Source organism: Neofelis nebulosa, chromosome 6, assembly GCF_028018385.1.
Source record: "Neofelis nebulosa isolate mNeoNeb1 chromosome 6, mNeoNeb1.pri, whole genome shotgun sequence".
NCBI classification, from domain to species: domain Eukaryota; kingdom Metazoa; phylum Chordata; class Mammalia; order Carnivora; family Felidae; genus Neofelis; species Neofelis nebulosa.
The window spans coordinates 27,274,726-27,298,569 of NC_080787.1; the positions used below are offsets into that span (position 1 = coordinate 27,274,726).

At 40.9% G+C, this 23,844-nt stretch overlaps 1 protein-coding gene across 6 annotated transcripts in view; it reads right to left on the reverse strand.

The window, feature by feature from the left end:
* CDYL (chromodomain Y like) overlaps nt 1–23,844 on the reverse strand; it is a 244,828-nt gene that overhangs the window by 63,706 nt on the left and 157,278 nt on the right. For 4 of the 6 annotated variants that reach the window (XM_058733141.1, XM_058733140.1, XM_058733139.1 and 1 more), the window contains one exon: nt 8,817–9,483. In XM_058733141.1, coding sequence (XP_058589124.1) covers nt 8,817–9,483 — 667 coding nt within the window. Of the gene's footprint in view, nt 1–8,816; nt 9,484–13,428; nt 13,547–23,844 lie in introns of those variants that run through there. The other 2 variants (XM_058733143.1, XM_058733144.1) reach the window with 2 other exon arrangements.

A 23,844-nucleotide genomic window follows, 5' to 3' on the forward strand; every position in this document is an offset into this window, starting at 1 on the left:
AGACGCTACTGATGAAAGTAGAAGTGAAAAAAATTGCTCAAACAACTCATTCACTCCCATACAAATGTTAATTAAGCACCTATTGTATGTAAACAATGGGAGTAGACAATGTAGGAAATTTTAAAGGAGATTAAAATGTTTGCTACAATGCTTTCCCATTCTACGATCTGAAGTTTTATTGAGTTTGTCTTTCTGTTCTGGATCTTTCTCTGGATTTCTTCTGCCAGATTTTACTTTCTCAGAGATTCCTCTGAGGAATCAGCTCTCCTCTACCCAGCCTCGGTAGGTGTCCAAGCCACTTGAGATAAGACTTCACCCAAAGCAAAAGCACCTTGGGGAATAGGACTCCTTAGTGTCTTCTTTCAAGAGGCCCCTAATAAACTGACAAACACAGCCTTTCCTCATTTGTAATTAAGAAATATGCCTTGTAAACGGTGACCTACCAAATTAGGAGGACATACACACAGTGCCTAGTGCCCCCAAACACAGGGCCCTAACAACTACAAAGGAAGAAGAGCACACAGTTACACACAAAAATAGAAAATGAAAAGGCAAACACAGAGTTCGTTCTTGTAAGCAACACCTAGGTGTATTGGGAGACGACACCATGTTCAGTTTGAGAGGACTGCCCAAAAGCTACAACATGGACTGAAATGATCACTATTCATTTACTATTCAATATTTAACAGCCATGATATTCTGTAACCTAGGGAAGCGCTGTTATATTTTAAGGGTACTCAGTAATCTTAATTGTGTTGTGATTGTCAAAAGCTCAGTCTCTACTTTCACCCTTACTGTTAACAGCCCTGGGTTTCCCTTGGGCAACCAGAGTGTGGATGAAGCTGATCTCTCCTGGAACTTCGGGAAAGAGAAGACTTTTTTCTGCCTGGTTTGCTGAGAGGGTTAGGATGCCAGCTAGAACTGTGGATGGCACGTGCCTTCCCTGTGGGGAGGGTTTGCATGAATGCAGCCAAGAGAGCCCACAGGGGGAGAGGGCATGGATCCATTCAGGCAATGGGTCCAGCTGTGCCTGGGACTTGCTCACCTGAGCCAATATATGGCATTTTTGTTTGCCTGTTTAAGCCAATTTGAGTTCAGCTTCACTTGACAGAGAACAAGTCCTGTGATGTAGTTCTGGCAACAGGGTGAATTAGGCTTATAAAAAAATCCCTTTTGCCACTGTGACACAGAAGAACTGAACTCAGGAGTGGGTTATAATATGGACCTTCTGTCCCACCAACTTGCTGAGTGATTTTGTTTTTTACCAAATTCCTTTTTCTTTCACAACCAGGCTCATCTATAAAATAAGCATTCTCTGAAAGAGGGAGAATAATGTTAGAGGGACATAGAAGACAGAGCAAAGGCAACAGAACAGCATGTTTGGAAAGAAGACCAGACAGCCAGTACACTGTGTATCCATAGCTGCTCTTGCCCCTACAATACAGGATGTCATTAGAGGAATATTCCAGAAGGCTAGTACCCTGCTAAAGACAACAGCAATAAAAATGGGAATGCAGAAGACAAGCGGGATTTGTATCAGGTGTTCAATCCTCTTTTAACAAGTATCAACAAGAACAAGTATTTTCAAAAATAGGAATTTCACTTGAATTGGGTGACTTTTTTATTCTGTCCTTGTGCCAGTCAGTTACAAAGTTCAGGAGGAGGAGCAGGATTGCAGGAACTGGAGTCAGATTCTTTTCTGACATATGACCTAAGGGATCCAGATTTCATTTAAATTGTAAAACTCTAAGTTAATAAAATACACTTTGGTATATTAGAAACTGAGCAGGAACGATAAAATTAATGGGAATTAATTTGAAGTTTTCTTATTAAACTTTTCTAAGTATCTTAAGGCAGAGACCAGATGGCACTATTCATCCTAACCCCTGGCATGGAAGTTCTCAGTCCTTGAGTGGGTGCTGGGGGAACCAAAAGTCATTGACCTCTTCTGAAATGCTCCCATTAGAAGTGTGAACTCTCCAGCTCAAACACGTGGAGATTAATGTGGTCCCTGGCAGAGATGACACACACATTCACAAAGTCTTCACGTTTTGAAAAGTTGGAACTGTGCACCTCCCCCCACTTCAATAGGCAAGAGAAAATGTAAAGGGAATTAACAGAAAAGTAAGTACAAACAATTACAACCTGTGAAATCAGAATTTTCATGCTTTAAAATGAAAACCATGAGATAACAGTTTTCTACCTTAAATATCTGTCAGATATTGAAAAGCTGATTAAGAACAATAGGTAAATAGGCACTCACAATCTTTATAGCTTGTTTAGAGAGCAATTTGGCAACATCTAGCAAAATCTTTAATTACAGTCTTGTACTTTACTAGTGTTTACAACAGTGAGTCTCCAGCTAACATGCAAATGGGTCAGGAAAAAATGTATATGCACATACAGATATGTGAGTGTATAAACATCCACTCACACCCAGGGGAGGGAGAAAGTCAGTGAGGCAAACTGAAAACAACTGGTGAATGTGGATGAAGTGTATGGGTTCTTCTTTACTGGTTTTGCAACTTTTCCATAAATTTGAAATCATATAAAAAAAAAGACAAAACAATCAAGTTTAAAACTTCAAAGCAAGTGAGGTAGAGTCAGAGTCTTAAAATAGAGAGCTCTCCACAACATGATGTTAAATGAAAGAGGCAAATACCAGAACTTATAGGATTCCATACCAAAGGATGTGAATATGGAGAAGAAGGTCTGAAATGACACATGTCAAACTATTAATGTTCCCTCTGAAGTAAATGGTATTCTGAGGGGAGGAGGTAATGGTAAACTGTCCTCTTTTGCTCAACGTACTTCTAACAACTTGTGTAAGAATTCATAATATCTATGTATGACTCAGGTTTAAGGCAGGAGGTGCATTAACATTTCTGCTGTTGCAGTGTCAATGAAATGTATTCATTTATGTGGAAAACACGCCCAATGTCTACCGCTAAGGTTCTCACTTCGTGGATGCACCCAGACACAGGGCCCTGCGCAGGCAGATGGGAATAACAGACACAATGCTTTGTCACAATGTCTGAGGCCTTTACTAGGATCCTTATTAAGGGCAGGCCCTGGGATGCTAATCCAGTAAGTGTCCAGGCCCAAATGCCAAAGTGCCCCCTGCTGAGTAATACAGACCCTGAATCACCACTAGGAGGTATGTATGATATAGTCACACAATAAATAGCCACAAATCAATTTAGAAGAATGAAGAAGGGCTATTTGCACGGATATGAAAATATATCTAAATGTATCAAAATTAAAAATAAAACCCTAAGTTGTAGAGCCATATGTCAGGTATGAGCCCATTGATGTATTTAAAAGATGTGCATGTTTATATAATTTCTGGAAGGAAAAAACTGTTAACAGCAGTTATCTCTGGAGAGTAGGAGCAGGAGGTGGGGCTTTCTACTTTTCTTTTTTTCTTTGAAACATTTTAATTATTTTATAATGTTTTTCTGTCATTTAAAATTTCTAATTAGAAATATTTATTGAAAGAGTAACAAAAGTCTAAAGACAATTTCAAATCAAGATATATAAGGCTAATAAGCAACCTCACGAGAGAACAGGAATCTAACTATAAAGAATCTAAAATATATTATAAACAGAAGAAATTAGTTGTGTATTTTTATTTATTTCCCATCTTCCTCCATAAAAACCAAACTTAAAAGAAAGCACGGTACAGGGAAGGTAGTTGTGGAACTTTGGCGAGCACCAAAGCCACCTGGAGGGCTCGGGAAAGAGACTGCTGGACCCAGCTGAGATTCTAGTTCAGGAGGTGTGGCGGGGGCGCAGGGATGAGCATTTCTAACAGATCACCCAGATGCTGGGCACCACACTTTGAGAATCACTGGTATAGGAAAACATAAGAAAGTGGAAATGAAGAGCAAACACTAAACAGTCACAAGGGCTCTGAAGTAGGTTTGCTGGGTCACCCTTGCCCCAAGTCCTAACTGTCCTTGAACATACCATAAAACCCTGCAAGTGCAGGGGGAGGGGAAGTCTCCCCAGCAGCACAGACGCTGGGCAGGTGGGTCTCGGCTGCTCTTGCTGGGATGTGTGCTGGTCCAGAGCTGGCTGGGTTGATCCCTGAAACTTCTTAGTCCAGGTGAACTTGGCATATTCAATTCATTTTTACGTAAGATAGGAGACAGGATTACAAAAGGTGAGCTGATGTCTATGTCTAATGTCCTGGAAAGGCTCTATGTGAAAATAGCGGTCAAATTAGGTGTAAGTGAGAAAATGGGAAAAAATGAAAAAATTCCAGGACTGTGCACTCAGATTTGTAAGTCCCAAAGTGTCTGCCCCATTTCAATGAAATCCAAATTGGCAATAGTAGATGATGTGTCTGGATGTACTTCACACAAAACCGAACTCTGATCAATAAACCGATCTCCAAAGTCAGGCCCTTTCCATTGGACCCATGGAAAGGGCCTGACTCACCAGACAACTGGCAAACGAAAGTACCCGTTCATTGAAAGGCCTTGGCTCTATGTCGATCGCAAATGGTTGCACATTTTTAATGTTTAGCCTTTGCTTTCGGAGTAGACATGTCCTATTGAGGCCCTGCTGAGCTGTTTTCTGCCACCGGTCTCCTGATTTCTTCCCTTTCTCTGAGTTAAATTCCAATCTCGGCACAGAAATTGCAAATGGCCCTGGGGGACTGGGGGCCTCTTCCAAGGGTGGAGCTATTGATTTGGTACAACATCTTCCCTGATAATAGCAGAGAAGGGAGATAGATCATCAGGCTTCATATTCTTATTGAGAGGAACTTACACTCCAGCTCCTCAGAAGAAGCCATATTTTCCTAAACAACTGCTCCTGGGAGCCTCCTTCAATAGAAATGCTCACAGAATAAAAGACTTGAGGCATGTTAAGGTATTTCCCCACTTTCCTCCTGAATCTGTTGGGTCTGACTTCATATCCATCAACTTCTATGCAATTACACTGATCAGGTTTAGACCTCATTTTTTAAAATGTGTGCTAACAGTATTTTCTCAAATGTACAATGATGATCAGTTATACATTTGAATTCACAAAAGAACAAAGTAACAATAATCCAGTTTATAAAAGCAATTGCTTCTTTTGTAGGATTAATTCGTTAGGCAATTAAAAGACCAAGAAAATACTATCATTAACAAAGAGTAGAAAGAAGGCAGCCACATCACCTAAATTTAAGATTTTTTCATATTTCTGAGTGAAGCAATATAGTCATCTTTTAAACCTGTTTCACACTTAAAACAGTTACAAGCCACATATACATATGGTTATTCTGTAAAAGTAATCGTGTGTGTTAAAATTCTCCAGAAACATTTACTCTTTTGGTTAACAGATATTTAAATATCTGTTGTGTTTGGTGGCAAAAAATATCCCTCATACACACATGATTAATGTTTTGAATAAGAGATGATTCATTCCCCAGTGACTCCATGAGTATCTGCTTCAATTAGTTTTAAAAAAACAAATCAGTTTTCTCATGTAGCTCTAAAATTAATGTGGAAAGTAAAAACAAACAACGACTTTAAGAGATTATGAGTGTAGACCAGCAAGCTGATGCGGCTTCAGTACTGCTCTCTCAGGAAAGAAACGCCCCAAGGGCGAGTAAGAGGTTTTCTGGGATGTTTCTGTGCTTCTGGCCTCTGTACCCTGTCATTTCAATAGCATTTCTTCCCTCACATCTAGTGTGATCTGGTGACAGGGCTGCCAAGAACTCACTATACCATCTTTGTCTTCCATGAGTACCCCTTCTACTGGACTCGTTCCCTGACAAACACCGGCAGCATGTGCTACGAACAGGCACTGCTCAGGACACGGGAGGATTCAGCCCTGGCAAAACCAGATCCCTTCTTGGAGCCTACTCACCAGAGGAGGGAACAAAAGCATCTTTCTGCAAAGGAGAAGGGTGAAGAGAAGCAGAGGCACTCATCCACCCGAGTACCTGTCTGTAGGTGGCCATGCTGTCTAGGACACCACTTGCTTTTTGCCATCATGCTTTGCTCAGAAAGGACACTCCCACAGTAGGCTGTGGAGGGAGGAGGAGATGGTTCTTTTCCCTTTTAATCTTCAAGCTGATTTAGATCATGGCCATTGGGGATGTCATTTACCACTGTTCTTTTTTTTTTTTTTTTTTTTTTTTGTTCTAAAAACATTCCCGAGCGGCTTCTATTCTTTCTCTGGTCTAAGTGTTCTCAACAGTATATAGGACTCAGGGTCAGGAGAGAAAGGAGGTCATGAGGGCCTTGGAAATACAGTGTTACTCCCGTCCCAATCAACCTGCCTACCTTCACAGAACAAGATAAAATAATTTGAGATTTTATGCTTACATATCCGTGGTGGTTTTAACCAAAGCCACCTTTATGGACATTTAATAATTTTTTGACATGGGAATAGTTATAAAAAAGGAAGTCACTAACTCCTTATTTAAACTGAACCCAATATCCTCGTTTTATACAAAACTGAAGGCTTTGCTGAGGGGAGCCAAGCTTGCGTAACTGTGGTAAAAACAGAACGTGGAAACTTAAAGGGTCAAAAAAGTTTTGAAAATCACGCCCCATCACCCATAAAAATGAATGTACACACAACTTTTGTGGATAAAGGGGAACCACAGATCTTCTAAAGTCTTTTGTATCCCTTTACTTTCCAAAAATACTGCCCTAGGACTGTGACTTCCTAGAGCAAGACTTAGCAAACTTTTTCTGTAAAGAGCCAGACTGTCAATTTTTTCAGCTTTGCAGGCCATACAGTCTCTGTCATAACGATTCAACTCTGTCCTTGACCGTAAGTGCCACAGACCATAAGTGAATGAATGAAATGTGGCTGTGTTCCAATAAAACTTTATTTATGGACACAAAAATTTTGATTTCTTATGTTTTCACATGGCATTAAATATTATTCCTCTTGATTTTCCCAAACATTAGAAAGTGTAAAAACCATTCTTAGCTTGCAGGCCATATGGAAAAGGCAAGTGGGCTGGTTGCCAAGCCCTGCCCTTATCTGCTAGATAAGAGCCCAGCAGAGTGCTTGGCCCTGAGTAATCAATAGAGAAGTCTATGTTCCCGGTCTAGTGGAGGCAGCAAGAAATGGTGAGAACACAGGAGTAGGAATTAAGAAACATGTTCTGATTCTATCTCTGCCTTCAGTTCTCTCTGAACATCACAATCTCCTTGGACTCAGCTCCCCTCTCTGTGACAAGCAGCATGCAATCAGATGGCTGATAAAGTCTCTTCTGCCTCTGAACCTCTATGATCCTTCATTTACAACAACGTAAAAGAAAACCGGGTCTACGAGCAAGGCCAACAGTTCAGGAAGTCAGCTCGGTAAATAAGCTCATACAAGTTCCAGGCGAGGGCAAAACTCCTGGAGTAAGGAAGAAAAGCAGCATTTGGGTAAAGTGTGTTATCTGACAGACACTAGCAAGATGGCAATTTACTGCCCCAAGGGAACCCCTGGATTTCCGTTTCCTCATTGCTACACAAACGTCTAAGCCAAAACTTTTTGATGCACCACAGCAAGATGGTTAGAGTGGCATCTCAGGTGAGCATTTCTCTTTGGAGGGAAATAAGCTTCCCTCTTGCTTTCTTTCATTCTACTAAGGGTGAGTTGGGGGAGACAGGCAGACAGACATGATCACAGTTCTGCTACACAGAGGGTGCGGGCAGCATAGGAGACCAGAGGACACAAAAGCAGGTGGGCCCTGTATCAGAGGCGTAGTGGGAGGTCCCGGGGTGACTGAGGAGCAGGGGAGGCATTATGCTCCTGGCAGAGGACAGCAGGAGTGCCGACGTGGAGAGAGGGAGCTGAGAGGGCAGTGCGGGCCAAGCAGAGACTCAGGAGCACGCTTGCGAACTACAGCAACGGTGGTACGGTCTGACTGGTGGCAGGGATGCTCCTCCCATCCAATAATTATAGAAAATGGATGGGAACTGTCAAAAGGCAGGAAGCAGGGAGACCTGTGAGAAAGCTACGGCAGGTAAGAAGTGACTAGGGCCCCAAGTAAGGGAAAGCTAGTGGGGCTTACAGCAGAGAAATCCATAACAGAATTCTATAATGATGGGTGGCTAGATGAGGCATGGGGGAAGCAAAGGGGATGGAAGCTGTCCGTGATAATCCCACCTGCACCGTCTGAGAAGCTGGGGAGGCCATGGTTCAACCAACTAAGCTGCAGAATCCAAGAGCAGGAGTGGAAACAAAACAGGAAATACCATCCCAATTGAACAGACTCCTATTCTGTAAAAGGGACAGTGGGATCCGAACAGTTGACCATTACAGAGAACAAAAGCCCAAATCCTGAAGGTACATTGTACTTCCACTGAAAGAAATTGCTGGTTATGTAGATGGGTTAGCAAAATAAGGATCATGACTTCTAATCTAAGGATCATGACCCAATACAGGTCACACTCAGAAAATTCAGACGGACCCTGAACATGAGACTCAGTGTCTGAGATGCATAAATGTTCATAAACAAACTTGTTATAAAGGAAAACTACCGAGCATAACCGATTTAGAGCAAGACGCCTTCTAAATGGTGGTACGGTTTGTGGACGCACACTGAACACATAGCGAGAGCCGATTTAAAACATAAATGCTAAAGGCTTCAAGTGAGGAAAGAGGCTGTGGCACCTCTCACAGTTCCAGTGCATGTCTGTTAGAAACAGACTGCAGGTTCCCCAGATTTTCATCGGCCTGCTCTCCGGACCAGGACCAGCATGTATGGAAGGAGCACCTACACACCTTGAAAAAGTCACCAGCATGCTGAGTAACAGCCCGTGGCCATCGACAGGGATGCTGCCCACTGAGCAGCTCACCTGGACACTCACCTTTTCCGTTAACAGCTAATCCCGTGGCCATGGCCGCAGTCACAGGGCCAGACACCTGAGGCACTAATGGATGTATTCGTGGCCTGCTCCCCATTCTAGCTCGCTCTGCACCAGGGCCCAGTAAAGCTCCGACTGGCTTTTCGGCGGCCACTTCTGGTGCTACTGTGTCCTCCTGACCCTGTTCGACGGGGTCCAGTTTCTCAGGGCTCTCATTCTGAAAGCCGTCCACTGCGGTCCTGCTCTTAATGGGGCTCTTAGGCACAAGTATCTTTATACCTGATTTTGCCAGGTCCATATTCTTCCGGTTTGAGAGAGATGGAGCTGTGTTTCTCCTGAACTTCTGGCTGGCAGCAAACAGCTGACTGTTTTTGGACTCGTGGTCTTTGCCAATCACTAGTGACTTAGGAGAGGTCTTGGAAAAATTGCTGTTGGTGGATCTGGAGATCTGTTTCCTGGCATTGTTTGGAGAGGTCCTGTTTGTTCTGGGTAGTGTGCTTTCTTTCTGCTTTTCAGTGTGGCGTCTGTTAAAATCGTGGATGTACTCCTCACAGTTCACAAGGTGCTGCTCTGGTTCCCAGGTGTCATCCTCACTGTCATAGCCTTTCCACCGAACCAGATATTCTGTCTTCCCTTTTTTATTTTTCCTTTTGTCAACAATCCTTTCAACCTGTTTGTCAACAGAAAAGAAAGAAGTGTAAACATACCATCTGAAAAAAAGCAGAGTTAATAAGGAAGCATCAAAAACAATAAAAAACACAATGGATAAGGAAAACAACCTTCTCTTCCCCATGCCGAACCATCTGAAAATCAGGAACAGAACATTTGGGATTTTAGCAGTTTTGCTAAAATCAAGTCAGACAAAATGCTAAAACTTTATGCCCAGAATATATGGAGGTACATTGGGTAGCTTATTTTTCTGTGATTCAAAGGGGGCTCTTTTAAAAATTTTTACATGAAACCTGGACCACCTGAGTTGGTTTTCAGTTACAACTGGCACAGGATTTGTCACCTACAGCCTTCTGCCTGGTCATCCTTAGGGTACCGATGGCAGACATTCACACACTAGCTTGGCTGTGCTAAATGCAGGTAGCTACCAAGGGCCCAGGGCTAAGGAAACACAGTCAGCATTGGAAGCAGCATTAGAAGCACTTGGTTAAAACTGAAAAAAAGGTCAACAGACAATGTGATGCTCTATCGGTAACAAAACGGTCTGGAACAGTCAGTTATTTACTTTCAAATTTTGGTTTGAACTAATTTTATGCTAACACCTTCAAAGGAAAATGGTGTTAATCCTGGAATTTGATGGCCAATACATCTCATATCTTTTTTCTTTTATTTATATTTTTTATTTTTTTTTAAGGGGGGGTTGGTAGCACACAAGCATGAATGAGGGAGAGGGAGATAGAGAATCTTAAGCAGGCTCCACACTCAGCATGGAGCCCAATGTGGGGCTCGATCTCATGACCCTGGGATCATGACCTGAGCCGAAATTGAGTTGGACGCTCAACCGACCAAGCCACTCAGCACCCCAATACACCCATATCTAGCTTATGAATTCACACAAATTTATGAATCTGCCATGAAAGACAGTTGTTATTATTATTGTAACCAATTCTACTACCTTAACATTCTTTATTTTAATTTAATTAATTTTGTTTTGATTTGTTTTAGAAAGACAGCATGTGTGAGCAAGTGGGGAAGGGGTAGAAGGAGTTAGAGAGAATTTTAAGCAGGCTCCACTCAGCATGGACCTCACTGCGGGGCTTGATTTCACAACCCTGGTATCATGACTTGAGCTGAACACTCAAGTGACTGAGACATCCAGGTGCCTCAGTACCTTAACATTCTTAAGTATAAATGGGTGATCTTCTATGACTTGCATAAATGAATATATTTGACATAATATCTCCCATGTTATTGAGGAAACACTGAGAATCTGTTGTAACCTCTCTAGTTAGCATAAAAACCATCAGCCTGCTTCCCCAGTGGCAGCACGCATCTTTGTACCTTGTAGGGAGAGGCCTACAGCCATAGAGCAGCTCTTTAATTAAGGATGCAAAGTCTAAGCCCATCAATTACCAAGAACATCAATAAATTTCTGGCAAAGTTACAGGTCAGGTCAGATGACTCAAAGGTATATTTAGTTCTCCAACATTCCAAAATAACAGAGGCTAATTTAGAGTACCACTATAGACACTTTTGGAGAATGGGAGAGTACCTTACCCATCATTCCCCCTACTCTTAAACTCCCCCCCCCACAAAAGAACTCTCCAATGTCTACCTGGGATATAGGGAATTAAAACACCTAACTACAGAAAAGCCTAAAATTAAATACACATTATTGCTTCTGTGAAAAAAGGATTAAAAAAGAAAGGACTTGTTTCAGCAGGTGGCAGATTTCATGCCTAACAAATCTCCTCAGAGATAACTAATCATCTCTGTAGATTATTAACTAATAACTAATGTCCGATCTGCATATGTAAGTCCACACAGTCCACAAGATAGCATGGAAAGCTTTGAAAGTAATTTTCTTCCTGCTCCTTTGCTTGCCGAAAGTTATGTATAAAGGCTTAAGTACTTCCATATAAGTAAAAGACACATTTCTGGAAAATTCTACACAAATCAATTTCACAGCAGAAATAGCTTAAAAGTTTTTAAGACAAGGGGTAAAGAGATTGTCTCTTAAGAGAAAACTACATTTTAATACTTATTTTCTTTAAGTCAATTTCCGTCCCAGAAGCATGAGGTACAGCTGACCCTTGAACAACACAGGAGTTAGGGGCACTGACCCCCCGTCTCTAAGGCAGCAAAAAATCTGCATATAATGTTTGGCTCTTCAGAAAGTTAACTACTCATAGCCTACTGATGATTGTCAGGCTTACCAGTAACATATACTGCCAATTAACACATACTCTGTGTGTGCATTCTGCACCCTATTCTTACAATAAACCAGAGAAGAGTTAAGAAAGTTAAGAAGAGAGTTAAGAAAAGAGAGTGTTAAGAAAGTCCTAAGAACAAGAAAATACACTACAGTTCTGTATTTATTGGGAAAAATCTGCACGCAGTTCAAAGCCATGTCGTTCAAGGGTCAAGTGTCCACTACACCAGAGCAGCCCCTTTTCCTTAAAGCTGAAGGGGTGGGGGTGGTCTAGTGATGCAGGATGAGACTCCTGCCCCTCCTCTCCTTGCATCCCTGGTGTTTCCTCTCTAGGGCCGCAATTGAGCCTGTGCTTGCCAGTCCCCCACCGGCCTGCCCCCCTCCCAGTGGCTGCAGTGCTGAATGTGCTGCTTCAAGTATACTCAGTGGCCAGACTTTGTTTAGACACTGAAGGGAGGCAGTAAGAGGGGGCACGTTAGACTGGGGGATGGCAAACTTCAGGCCCACACAGACCATATGGGCTCCCAACCACTGAACTCTGCTGCCGCAGCACAAAAACAGCCACAAGCAGCATGTAAATGAGGAGACATTAAAAACAAAACAATTCTATTTACGGACACTAAAGTTAGAATTTTGTAATTTTCATGTGTCATGAAATATTAAACTTTTGGTTTTTTTCAACCATTGATACATGTAAAAATGATTCTTCAAGTTAACCTGCCAAGTCATAGTTTGCTGACCCTTATGTTAGACTGTGAGAAAGCCACAGGACATAGGACATTCAGGTTGCAGACTTGCAGTCCTACTAATTCTCACAGGGGAACATGGTTTGCAAACTGACAAGACGTGTGGCTGACAAGGGGCCGGCAACCATGCCTTTTAAGTGGCAGGTCTAGAAGCGTCACTCCAGGCACTAGACTCAGGAGAGGGAGGTTTGGGCCAGTGACCACCACAGTCTTCTAATACCAATCTCACACTAAACTGGGTATGTGACACCTTCTCCTCTTCATTCAGGGACAGATGTCCTTCTTCCCCCTTTGAAAGGTAAAGTCCTGCTGATTCCTAATCTGAGTGGCTAAAATAGTCTCCCACAAAAAGGCATTGCCTGGATTTGAAAAAAACTTACTGTAATATTAAGCCTAAGATAATTTCCAGAGTGCTTTTATGGTGGCGAGGGAGGAAAACCTTGATCACAAGAGAAACACATAAATAAACCTTCCTTCAGATTTTCAGTCCCTTCTGTGTGAGTCCTTCCCCTCCCTGCAAACATAACTGTTTCTGAAAACTATTATCAATGAACAGTGTTTCTCACAGTATATGCTCAAGTATCCACTTCTAGTTACAGAATTTCAGTGCAAAGAATTTTATGTAAAACAAACATTACATCAGTATAGAAGTTCTATTATAGATTCTTAAAAACCAAGACAAAATGAAGAAAGGCATGAAAATCGCATCCAAATTACTTAGATTGTTTTGCTATGTTACCCACAATCACATGTGCAGCAAAATTCTGGCAAATCCAAATCACAATAGCCTTCTTTGACTACCTGTGTCATAGTAAACTCACCAAAGTTCTTTCTGTTAGGATTTCCTTCTAAAACTCAACCTAAAAAGCCAAGATGTGACACAAGTAGAGCAAGGCTTTCCTTAACATTACAATGTCCCCTGATGGTTTGCAGAGCAGTGGAATTAACCAAAAAGGATCATTCCAAACACTGAACACACTTTACCTACCTCAGAGCACATCCTGATAGCTGTGGCTCCAGGAATGAGCTGAAATGTGCTACCAGGTTGCAGAAGCCAGAAAAGGATGGACAAAAGGTTCACCAACACAGGAAACAAAAACCCACAAAGAAGTCCAAACTGGTTAAAGAGCTCAGGAAGAGTAGGAAGAAAGAGTAACTGCTGCTGTTACATTTAAATGCCAAACGGCCTAGAAAATGTATCAGGGCAAGGCATGCAAATATATCAGCTTACAAGAAAAGACCTAAGTTTGCAAAACAATCACAGTAGGAAAAATTTGGCACATTGTATCATCGTCGACAACCCTGTCAGCAAGATGCTGTTGCTTGCTGATACTTGCCGTGATTCCTCCCAGAACAGTGGAACAGGCTGCCAGGATAACTCTGACACCACAAGAGATGCTGAGAGCTTTTCTCAGGCTTGGGTCTTACACCAAAGGCTGGGAAATTCGAAACAACAGCATCACTATGGAAAAAATGAATAAACAAAACCCCTGCTTTTATCAAAGAGTTCTAGTGGGCCTTTGAAAAGCAACGGCTTTTTATTTTTTCTTCTCTTCACATTTTTATTTAAATTTAAGTTCTAGTTAGTTGACATACAGTGCAATATTAGCAACAGCTCTTTAAATGAGGGAGAGGAGTGTCTCAGCAGCCATTTGAAAAGTTGTGTTTACTATTAAGAATAGGAAAAGTTGCCTGAATTACTAAGAACATTTGCTAACTATTAAAAACACAAGCAGACAGTTCCACTGCCAGAAATAAAGGAATAATATAAACATAAATATTTGAAAAACACTGTAAAGAACCCAAAAGCCGGTAGAAACTGAGGGGATGGGACCCTTCAAACAAGAGAAGCCAAGGGCTTCTGCACTCCCCAGGCGGCTGGCAGGCCTCAGGCAGAAAGTGCAGTCTTCCAGGCTTTGACGTCAGAGGGCAGAGTCAGGGATTGACAGAGAGATCACAGACAGGAGAGCCCCACAGAAGGGGGAGCCCCCCAAACAACTTTATAACCCCCCTCAAATCCCAGGCGTGCTCCTGGACTACCATACCAGGCTCGTGGAGAGCAACAATTGGTGTGTTGGAGGCGCTGGGTTTGGGGATTCTCTGGGAGAACTCCCAGGACTCAGCGTGCAGTCTGTCTCACGGCTGTGGCTTAATACAGCGGGAGGACACTAAGCACAATGAGCAAAGGGAAAAGTGTGTGCAGGCAAGTCTGAGAGAAACCAAACACGAGCCTGCAAGGTCCTCTCCCAGGGGACTCTGACAGGATGAGCTCCGTTCCTCCAGCCACAAGATGTCATAGCACATGCAAAATGCTGTCTACCAGAGAAGCTCATTAAGGACTTCCTGCCTGGGATTTTTCATTGGGGGCTGGCCACAGAGGCATCCTCTGCCTAGCATGTATCAAAATTCCAGATTCTTGAAGGAAAGCAGTGTTCAGCATAAACCATACCAATGAACACCATAGTCAAACCTAAACGAACCAAGATAAGGACACCACCAGCCAGCCAGTGAGTAGAGGACAGGAGACATTACAGACAGGACTACAACAATGGGGGCCAGGAGGCAAAGCACTGAAGGGAAAATCCTGTTAACTTAGAATTCTAGATCTAAAAAAATATGCTTCAAAAGCAAACGTAGAGTTCCCTTTCTGGGATAGCAGAATAAATAAGTAGCTCTGTAAACACCCTCTCCAACCAAATAAGCAAAGCTCATGAACACTACTATAAAAAAAGAAAAAAGAAAAAAAAAATCACAAAATCCTAAAGTCTCTGGAAATTGTCCTAAAGCCATGGAGCAAATGGAGGAACACTTATTCAACTAAATCTACTAACTAATAAGAACAGAGAAAGTTTATGACATGTGAGCCATGACCCACCTCCTTCCCCATCTACCTTTCAGTTCAGTGTGACAGGAGCTCACTGGGAGCTCTGGGAGACCAAGAATACAGGCTCTCTCTCCCTCTTAGCTCCCAGTCAAGGCTTATCATGTCACTAGGAGAGACAGGCCACCAGCATTTCTCCTCTCCCAAAGGAGAAGGGGTAAAGACCCCTGATGAGTATGACTGACAGGTCAGGGACTCATTTCCTCTACCTTACCCCCTATTCATAAGGAGGCTCTACCCCAGGAGTAACAGGGCAAAACTACTGGGGACTTTGACCAATTTTGCCCCAAGTCACTCTGAGGGGAGAGGCTCTATATTGGGAGAAGCAACCTGAGAAGACCAGAGGCTACCACTCTACCCAGCAGCCAGACAGGTGGTTCAGAGACTTTGCCCTGAGGGGAGAGGTGATCCATAGGAGAGCTGTTCCCCAAAACAACTGACTTTGTTTGAAACAGAGTATGGGTACATTTGAACCCAAGGATGCTCTTGAAAATGATAATGCAAAGCAACAAGCTAAACTATAACTCCCCTAGTCACCAGAGAAATCCAGCTAAGAGCCCTCCCAGGAGAAGAACAAATCTCAAAGACTGGCCTCAAAAACTATACCTGCCAAATTTAATTGGATCAGACTACTGAACAATTAATGCACCAGGCACTGTAAAAAAACAATAGACAGACCAGCCAGTAATCAGTGGAGTCTATCATGCTAGGTCTAATACCAAATAAAGCTAGCAGCTTGGAGAATCAGGGAAGGAGACAGCCAGAGAGCCCCACTAAACCCATGTTATCCCAGGACAACTATGCACTTGCCCAAGACTGTACCTGCTGGGGAGTCCTATTGAAGACTTCAGAGTAGGGGTAACAGATTTCACTAAAACAGTCTAGTCAAGTCACAAAACAACCAAGCAAATAGCAACAACAAGAAGTCTCGGGGAGAGGGGGGAGAGGAACCAGCATTCAGAACTGCTGCCATTATATAACCTAAAATGTCCATTTTTCAAAAAAAAAAAAAAATTACAAAACATGAAAAGACAAAAGCACCAGTGAGGCATACATAGGGGGAAAACAGACAACAGGAACTACTCGTGAGAGGGAGGGATGGCAGGTATAGTGAACAAAGACTTCAAATAAAGGCACCATGCTTAAGGAAGTCAAATGAAGACAATATTACATCAAAGAGTATCATTAATGAACCAGAACTGCAAAAAGAACCAAAGGGAAATTCTGGAGTTGCACTGTACAACAACTAAAAGGAAAAACTTTTTAATTATGGGTGCTCAACAGCTTTGAATTGGCAGAAGAATCAATCAAGTGGGAAAAAAAGACGGATAGACACTATGCGATACAAAGACCAGAGAGAAAATAGAATGAAGAAAACAGAACCACAGAGAAATGTGAGACACGCATATGTACACCAATATATGTGCAATGGGATACAAGGAGAGGAGCAGAAAAATACTTGAAAAAATGGCTGAGAACTTCTCAAGTTTATTGAAAAACACTAACCTACACAACCAGGAACCTCAACAAACTCCAAGGAGGATAAAAGCAGAGATACATAAATACATAGCATGGTCAAAATACCCAAGTCAAGCAAAGAGAAAATCTGGAAGCAGCAAGAGGAAAATAACTCCTCAGTTACAAGGGAATTGTAACAAGACTAACTTATCAGAAATAATGGAGGCAAAAGGCAGTGGGAAAACATTCAAGGTACTAAAAAGAAAACAAGGTCAACTAAGAAACCTATATCCAGCAACACTATCTTTCAAAAATGAAAACAGAAAAGGGTACATACTGTGTGATTCTGACATACCACATTCTGGAAAAGGTAAAACTACACAGATTATAAAAAGATCAGGGTTTGTCAGAGTTAGTGTGGAAGAAGGGATGAACAGGTCACAGAGGACTTTTAGAGCACTGAAATTATTCTCTATCATACTTTAATGGTGGGTAAAATGTCATTACAGATTTGTCAAAACCCACAGAATGTATGATACCAAGAGTGAACCCTAATGTAAACTATGGACTTTGTGTGATATGAATTGTTGCTGTAGGTTCATCAATTGTAACAAATGCGCCACTGTGCTCCAGGATGTCCATGATGGTGGGGGAGGTTGTTCCTGCTAGGGGCAGGAAGTAGATGGGAACACTCTGTTCTCTTCCTGCTCAATTTTGCTGTGAATCTTAAAACCGCTCTAAAAAATAAGTCTATAAACCACCTCCTCCCCACAAAATGAAAACAAAATAAAGATACTTCCAGATAAATAAAAACAAAATTTGTCACTAGCAGACCTGCTTTACAAAAAAATACTTAAGTTCTTCAGGCTGTAAGCAGATAAACCAGAATTCAAACACAAAAAAACTGAAGAGGGCTGGTAAAGATGATTATATAATTCTAAAAGTTTAAAAGGAATGTCTTTCTTCATTCTTCTGACTTAAAAAGCAATTGTATAAGACAATACACATGCAGTTGTATTGTTGGATATGTTAACATATAGAAATATACAACAGTTACAAGCATACCTAATAACAAAGCCAACAAAATACCTGAAGTTAAACTGACAAGAGTGAAACTAGAAATGACAATTTAATAATAAGAGTTGGAAAGACTTCAATTCCCACATTAAATAATGGGTAAATAGAAGATCAACAAGGAAACAGAAGTCCTAAACACTACCATATATAAACTACATCTAGCAGACATCCAGGGAATGCTCTACCCAACAACAGCATACAATTCTTCTCAAGCACACATGGAACATACCCCAGCATGGACCATATGCTAGCTCATACCATGAGCCTCAGTAAATTAGAAGGGAAAGAAAACATACAAAGTATTATGGTCAATAAAATGGAGTGAAAATGAAAATTAACAGAAACATTTGAGAAATTCACCACTGTGGGACAACAAAGAAATCACAAGGGAAATCAGAAAATACCTCAAGATAAATTAAGACAAAAACACAACATACAGTGATAAGAGGAAAATTTATAGTTGTAAATGCCTACACTGAAAACGAAGAAAAATTTCAAATCAATAACCTAGCCATCCACCTTTAGACACTGGAAAAAGAGCAAACCAAACCCGAAGCATGCAAAAGGAAGGAAATAAGTACTGAAGTGCAAGTTCATGGAACAAAGAACAGAAAGGCAATATTAAAAAAACCCAACAAAACCAAGTTTCCTTGAAAAGATCAACAAAACTGACCAAACTTAAGTTATACTAATCAAGAAAAAGAGAATGCTCAAATTACTAAAATCAGGAATGAAAGAAGGAACTACCAATAGGTACAGAAATCAAGATAATTATAATATCATGAACAATGGTATGCCAACAATTTGGATAACAGGATGAAAGGAGCAAATTCCAGGAAAGACAGAAGCTCCTGAAACTGACTTTAAAAATCTGAATAGATTTATAACAAATAAAAAGATTGAATTTGTATAATAGTTTGCAATAAAAAACAAAAACAAACAAAAAACTCCCCACAAAGAAAAGCACAGGACCAGATGACTTCTCTGGTGAATTCCACCAAGTTTTAAAGAAAAGATCAAGACCAATCTTCCAATAATCAGAAGAGAGAACACTTCACAACTCATTCTATGAGTCCAGTATTACCTTGATACCAAAGCCAAGATATAATGAGAAAAGAAAGCTAGAGATATTGGTTTATAAATGTAGACACAAAAATCCTCAGTAAAATATTGGAGAGTTGAATCCAGTAATATGTTGCAAAAGATCATGGTAAAGAAGGATTTATCCCAGAAATGTAAGCTTGATTTACCATCTGAAAATCAGTTAATTAATGTAAATATTGTATTATGTATTATTGTATCAATGTATTGATAATACATATCAACACAATAAAGAGGAAAAAAATCACATCTCACTTCAATAGATGCAGAAAAAGCACTTGAGAAAATTCAATACCTCCTCACAACAAACACTCAAGAAACCAGAAACAGCAGAAACTTCCTTCACCTGATAAAGGGCATCTACAAAAACCACAAAATACACACAGCTAACATCTAACATCACAGCTAACATCACATACAGTGGTAGTAGAAGGCTGAGTGCCTTCCCCATGAAGATCAAAAACAAGACAAGAAGGTCTGTTCTTGCCACTTCTATGTGACACTGTACTAGGGTTCTAGCTAGTTAATTAGGCAAGAAATAAAAAAGCACCCAGACTTAAAAGGAAGAAGTAAAATTATCTCTATTTGCAAATGATGTGGTCTATATGGAATAATGTTAAGGGAGTCCAATAAAAACTATTAGAACAAACGAGTTCAGCAAGATCACAGGATACAAAATCAATATACAAATATAAATTGTATACAGTACTTTGAGTCCACTGTATATAGCAGCAACGATCAAACCAAATATGATAAAGAAAACAGGTCCATTTACCATAGCATCAAAAAGTAAAAATACTTAGGAATAAATTTAACAAAAAAGATCCAAGGCTATTACACAGAAATACTCAGTTTAGAAAACACTGTTGAAAGAAATTAAAGACCTAACTGAATGGCAAGAAATTGCATGTTCATGGATCAGGATACATGACAACAGTATTATTACTGTATTTCCCAAAGTGACCTAACGATTCAATGCAACCTCTACTAAAATTCCAGCTGATTTCTGTGCAGAAATTGGCATGCTAATCCTAAAATCTATATGGAATTGCAAGAGACTTAGAATAGCCCTTCAAAAGGAAGAACAACAATCTTAAAACAAGAACAACAGGGGGTGTCTGGGTGGCTCAGTTGGTTAAGTGACAGACTTCAGCTCAGGTCATGATCTCGCGGTTCTTGAGTTGAAGCCCCACGTCGGGCTCTGTGCTGACAGCTTGGAGCCTGGAGCCTGCTTTGGATTCTGTGTCTCTCTCTCTCTCTGCCCCTCCCCCACTCATGCTCTGTCTCTTTCCTTCAAAAATAAATAGACATTAAAGAAATTAAACAACAACAACAAAGTTAGACTCACACTTCTGGATGTCAAAACTTATTACAAATTTATAATAATCAAAATAGTGTGAAACTTGCATACAGACAGACATCGAGACCAGTGGAACAGAAAAGAACCAGAAATGAACTCTTATATATAGGATTAAATGGTTTCCTACAAGGATGCCAAGACTATTCAATGAAGGGAAAGAACTTTGTGGATCTTCAACAAATAATGCTGGGTAACTAGATATCCACATGCAAAAGATCAAGTTGGACTCCTACCTCACATCATATAAAAAATTTAATTCAAATGGATCAAAGATCTATATACGAGTTACAATTATTAAACGCTTATTCTAAGAGTTTACTTGGTGTAAGTAAATGTAGATTTACATTGGTGTAAATCATTGTGCTCCTAGATTAGGCAATGGTTTCTGAGGACACTAAAGGCAAAAGAAATGAAAGAATAAACTGGACATGAAAATGAAAAACTTGTGTATTTCAAAGGATACCACCAAGTAAGTAAAAAGACAACCCACAGAATGGAAGAAAAGTTTTGCAAACTATACCTGGTAAGAGACTTGTATCGAGAATACAAAAGGTCTTATAGCTCAGTACAATAAAAAGATAAGCTTGTTTAACAATGGCAAAGGACCTGAATAGATATTTCTCCAAAGAAGATATACAAATGGCCAATAAGCACATGAAAAGATGTTCAACACCATTAGCCATCAGGGAAATGCGTGTCATAACCACAACAAGATACCACTTCATACCCACTAAGGGTGGCTACATAAAAAAGGTAAGTGTTATCAAGTATGTAGAGGAAATGAAACTCATATGCTGCATGTGGGAATATAAAACGTTGCAGCCATTTTGTAAAAACAAAGTGTCAGATCCTACAAAAGCTAAATACAGAGTTACCACATGACCCACCAATTCCACTTTTAGGTGTCTACCCAAGAGAAAGACAACTTTTGTCCCCAACAAAACTTGTATGTAAATGTTTATAGCATAAACAACCCAAAAGTTCATTAACTCATTAGTGGATAAACCAAATAGTATATATATATGTTTATATGAGGGAATATTACTCAGGTATAAAAATAAATAAAGTATTTATCACATACTACAATATGGATGAACCTTGAAAACATTAAGTCAAAGAAGCCAGTCACAAAAGACCGTATATGATTCCATACCTAAGAAGTGTCCAGAACAGATGACTTTATAGAGACAGAAAACAAATTGTGATTGCTTAGGACAGGAGTGGATGGCGGGGGGTGTGGTGGGGGCAACAGTGGACAGAGAAGCCACGGAGGTGGGGATAGAAGCAGGCGACAGCTAACAGACATGGGTTTCTTTCTGAAGAGATGAAAATTTCTAAAATTGACTCTGGTGATGGATGCAACACTGTATAAACAAGAAGCCACCACACTGTACAATTTAAATAGGTGAACTGTTTGGTACATGAATTAAACTCGTAAAAGCTGCTTAAAGAAAGGCAGACATTTTAAGATAATTTCAGAGAAACAAGAGCTGGAGGAATTTTTTGCAACAGATCTCCAATAACCAAGAAGAATTTTTACCTGAAATTTTACCTATCTGCAACCTGCCAAGTTAGCTTTTGACATTTTCATGGATGCTGGTATAACACAAGATTCATCAGAGAAGAAATAAATACATTATTAGTCAGAGCAGCAGCAATTGTCAGAATATCAGCATTTGCTTGCACCAGTTACCTGAGTCCCAATTCCTACAGGACAACATAAAGAGGGCCAGGTGACAAATGCTCATCCAGTGGGCTGCAAGACAGGAGAGAGCAATTCTCAGCTTGGGGAACCAAAATCTTTCTAATAGTCAGTTGGAATGCCTGGCCTATCTTGATCATCCCAAGCTGTAAGCAAATCTACCCTAATGTATGAAGGGAGACACTATCTTTGTCTCCAAGACTGTTTGCTATACCAACATTATTGAAAAGATCATCCAGAACAAATGCACGGTCTCTGTTCCCAAGACATATGGAAATATAAGACACCCTAGAGAATTGTCCCCCAACAGTATCACCCTGTACATTCAGGGTGTCGTGGCTTCTGGAAAATTTTCCTGAGTATACCACTCCATCAGCTGCTGTGATCAATCTGACCATTAGAGGCCAGGACCAAATCCATTCAATTTGTCTTATACAACATTTAATTAAAGCTATTATCCACAGGACTCTAAGAATCAAAATGAGTTACCCTGCAGTCCTGTCTTTAACCATGCCTTCAGTGTCCTGGACCCAGATAGCTGAACAAATCCCATAAACTATCAGGATCTATCTCAGAAAGCCAGATGGCTTTTTCCTTAAGTTTCTGAATTGATTTTTCCTCTTGCTCTGGGGCATTAATACAGGTATAACAGAATGCACAGTAATTGCATGAGCTCTGTCTTAGCCTACAAGGAGGAAATCCAGAGCAATTCTAGCATATACACAACCCTGGCCAGTGAGTTGAGGCTGGCTTGAATATCTCCCAGGGCCAAGGCGTTTTTACTGCTCACTTCAAAGAAAGTCAGGGACAAATTTCCTACTGCCCTTTCTATGGCTCTAATAGTAGGGCTAATGGTCTGCAGGATGTATATAGAGAGTAAGCCAATTATCCCTTCAGTAACCTGCTCTGAGTAACCAATGGTAGCCTTGGGGGCCTTGGGTGGCTCAGTCAGTTGAGCATCCTTGATTTTGGCCCAGGGTTGTGGGATCAAGCCTCGTATCGGGCTCTGTGCTGAGCATGGAGCCTGCTTAAGATTCTCTCTGTCCCCTCCACCCCTCTCCCCTGCCTGTGCTCACTCTAAAATAATAATAATAATATTATAAAAAAGAGTAGCCTCATTCTGGACATCTCCACAGCCTTAAGAGGGCTCTACAACCTACTGGTTGCTTTTCCTTAAATACCTCAAGGTCTTCAAGGACCACCCTCAAGGGTGCAAGTCGCCAAGTTGTGGGATGGAAACATGCTTCTAGATTTCATACAAATACAGTCCCAATGGTGTGCATGTTGGTCTGGAAAGTGCTGTTTACGATGATAAGGGTCTCCCAAGTAGCCCTTCTATCATGGGGGCATAGGTTGAAAGTGCCTACAACATAGCTTTCCAGCTGGTTAAGCCATACAGCTTAGTTCAAATAATTGACTTGTCCTTGTTTTTGGAGGGACTGCCTAAGAGCAGTCACTCCAACTTTATCCAGTCTAGTGAACCAGCCAGGTGACATTCATCTGCCCCATGGAACCGAAGTGATGGCTATTAAGAGTGGAGGTGTTAACAGGTGTTTTGTGTAGCAGGTGCAGGACCTGGAGCCATCCTACACTGCTTCTGATGGGACTTAGTACAGTTACAAGGAATACACCAATTCATCATTGGAATGTTTTGGGCAGGGATGGCAGATCCAAAAGTTACACTTAAGTCCCTTACAAAAATTTAGGAGAACCACACCAAGGCTTTTCCATTATTAAGGAAGACTGCAGGGGTGGTTCTGAAAGACAAGGATCATTAATATCCCTCCCTTCCCAGTACCTCCAGACATGCAAAGCGTTCTCTTCT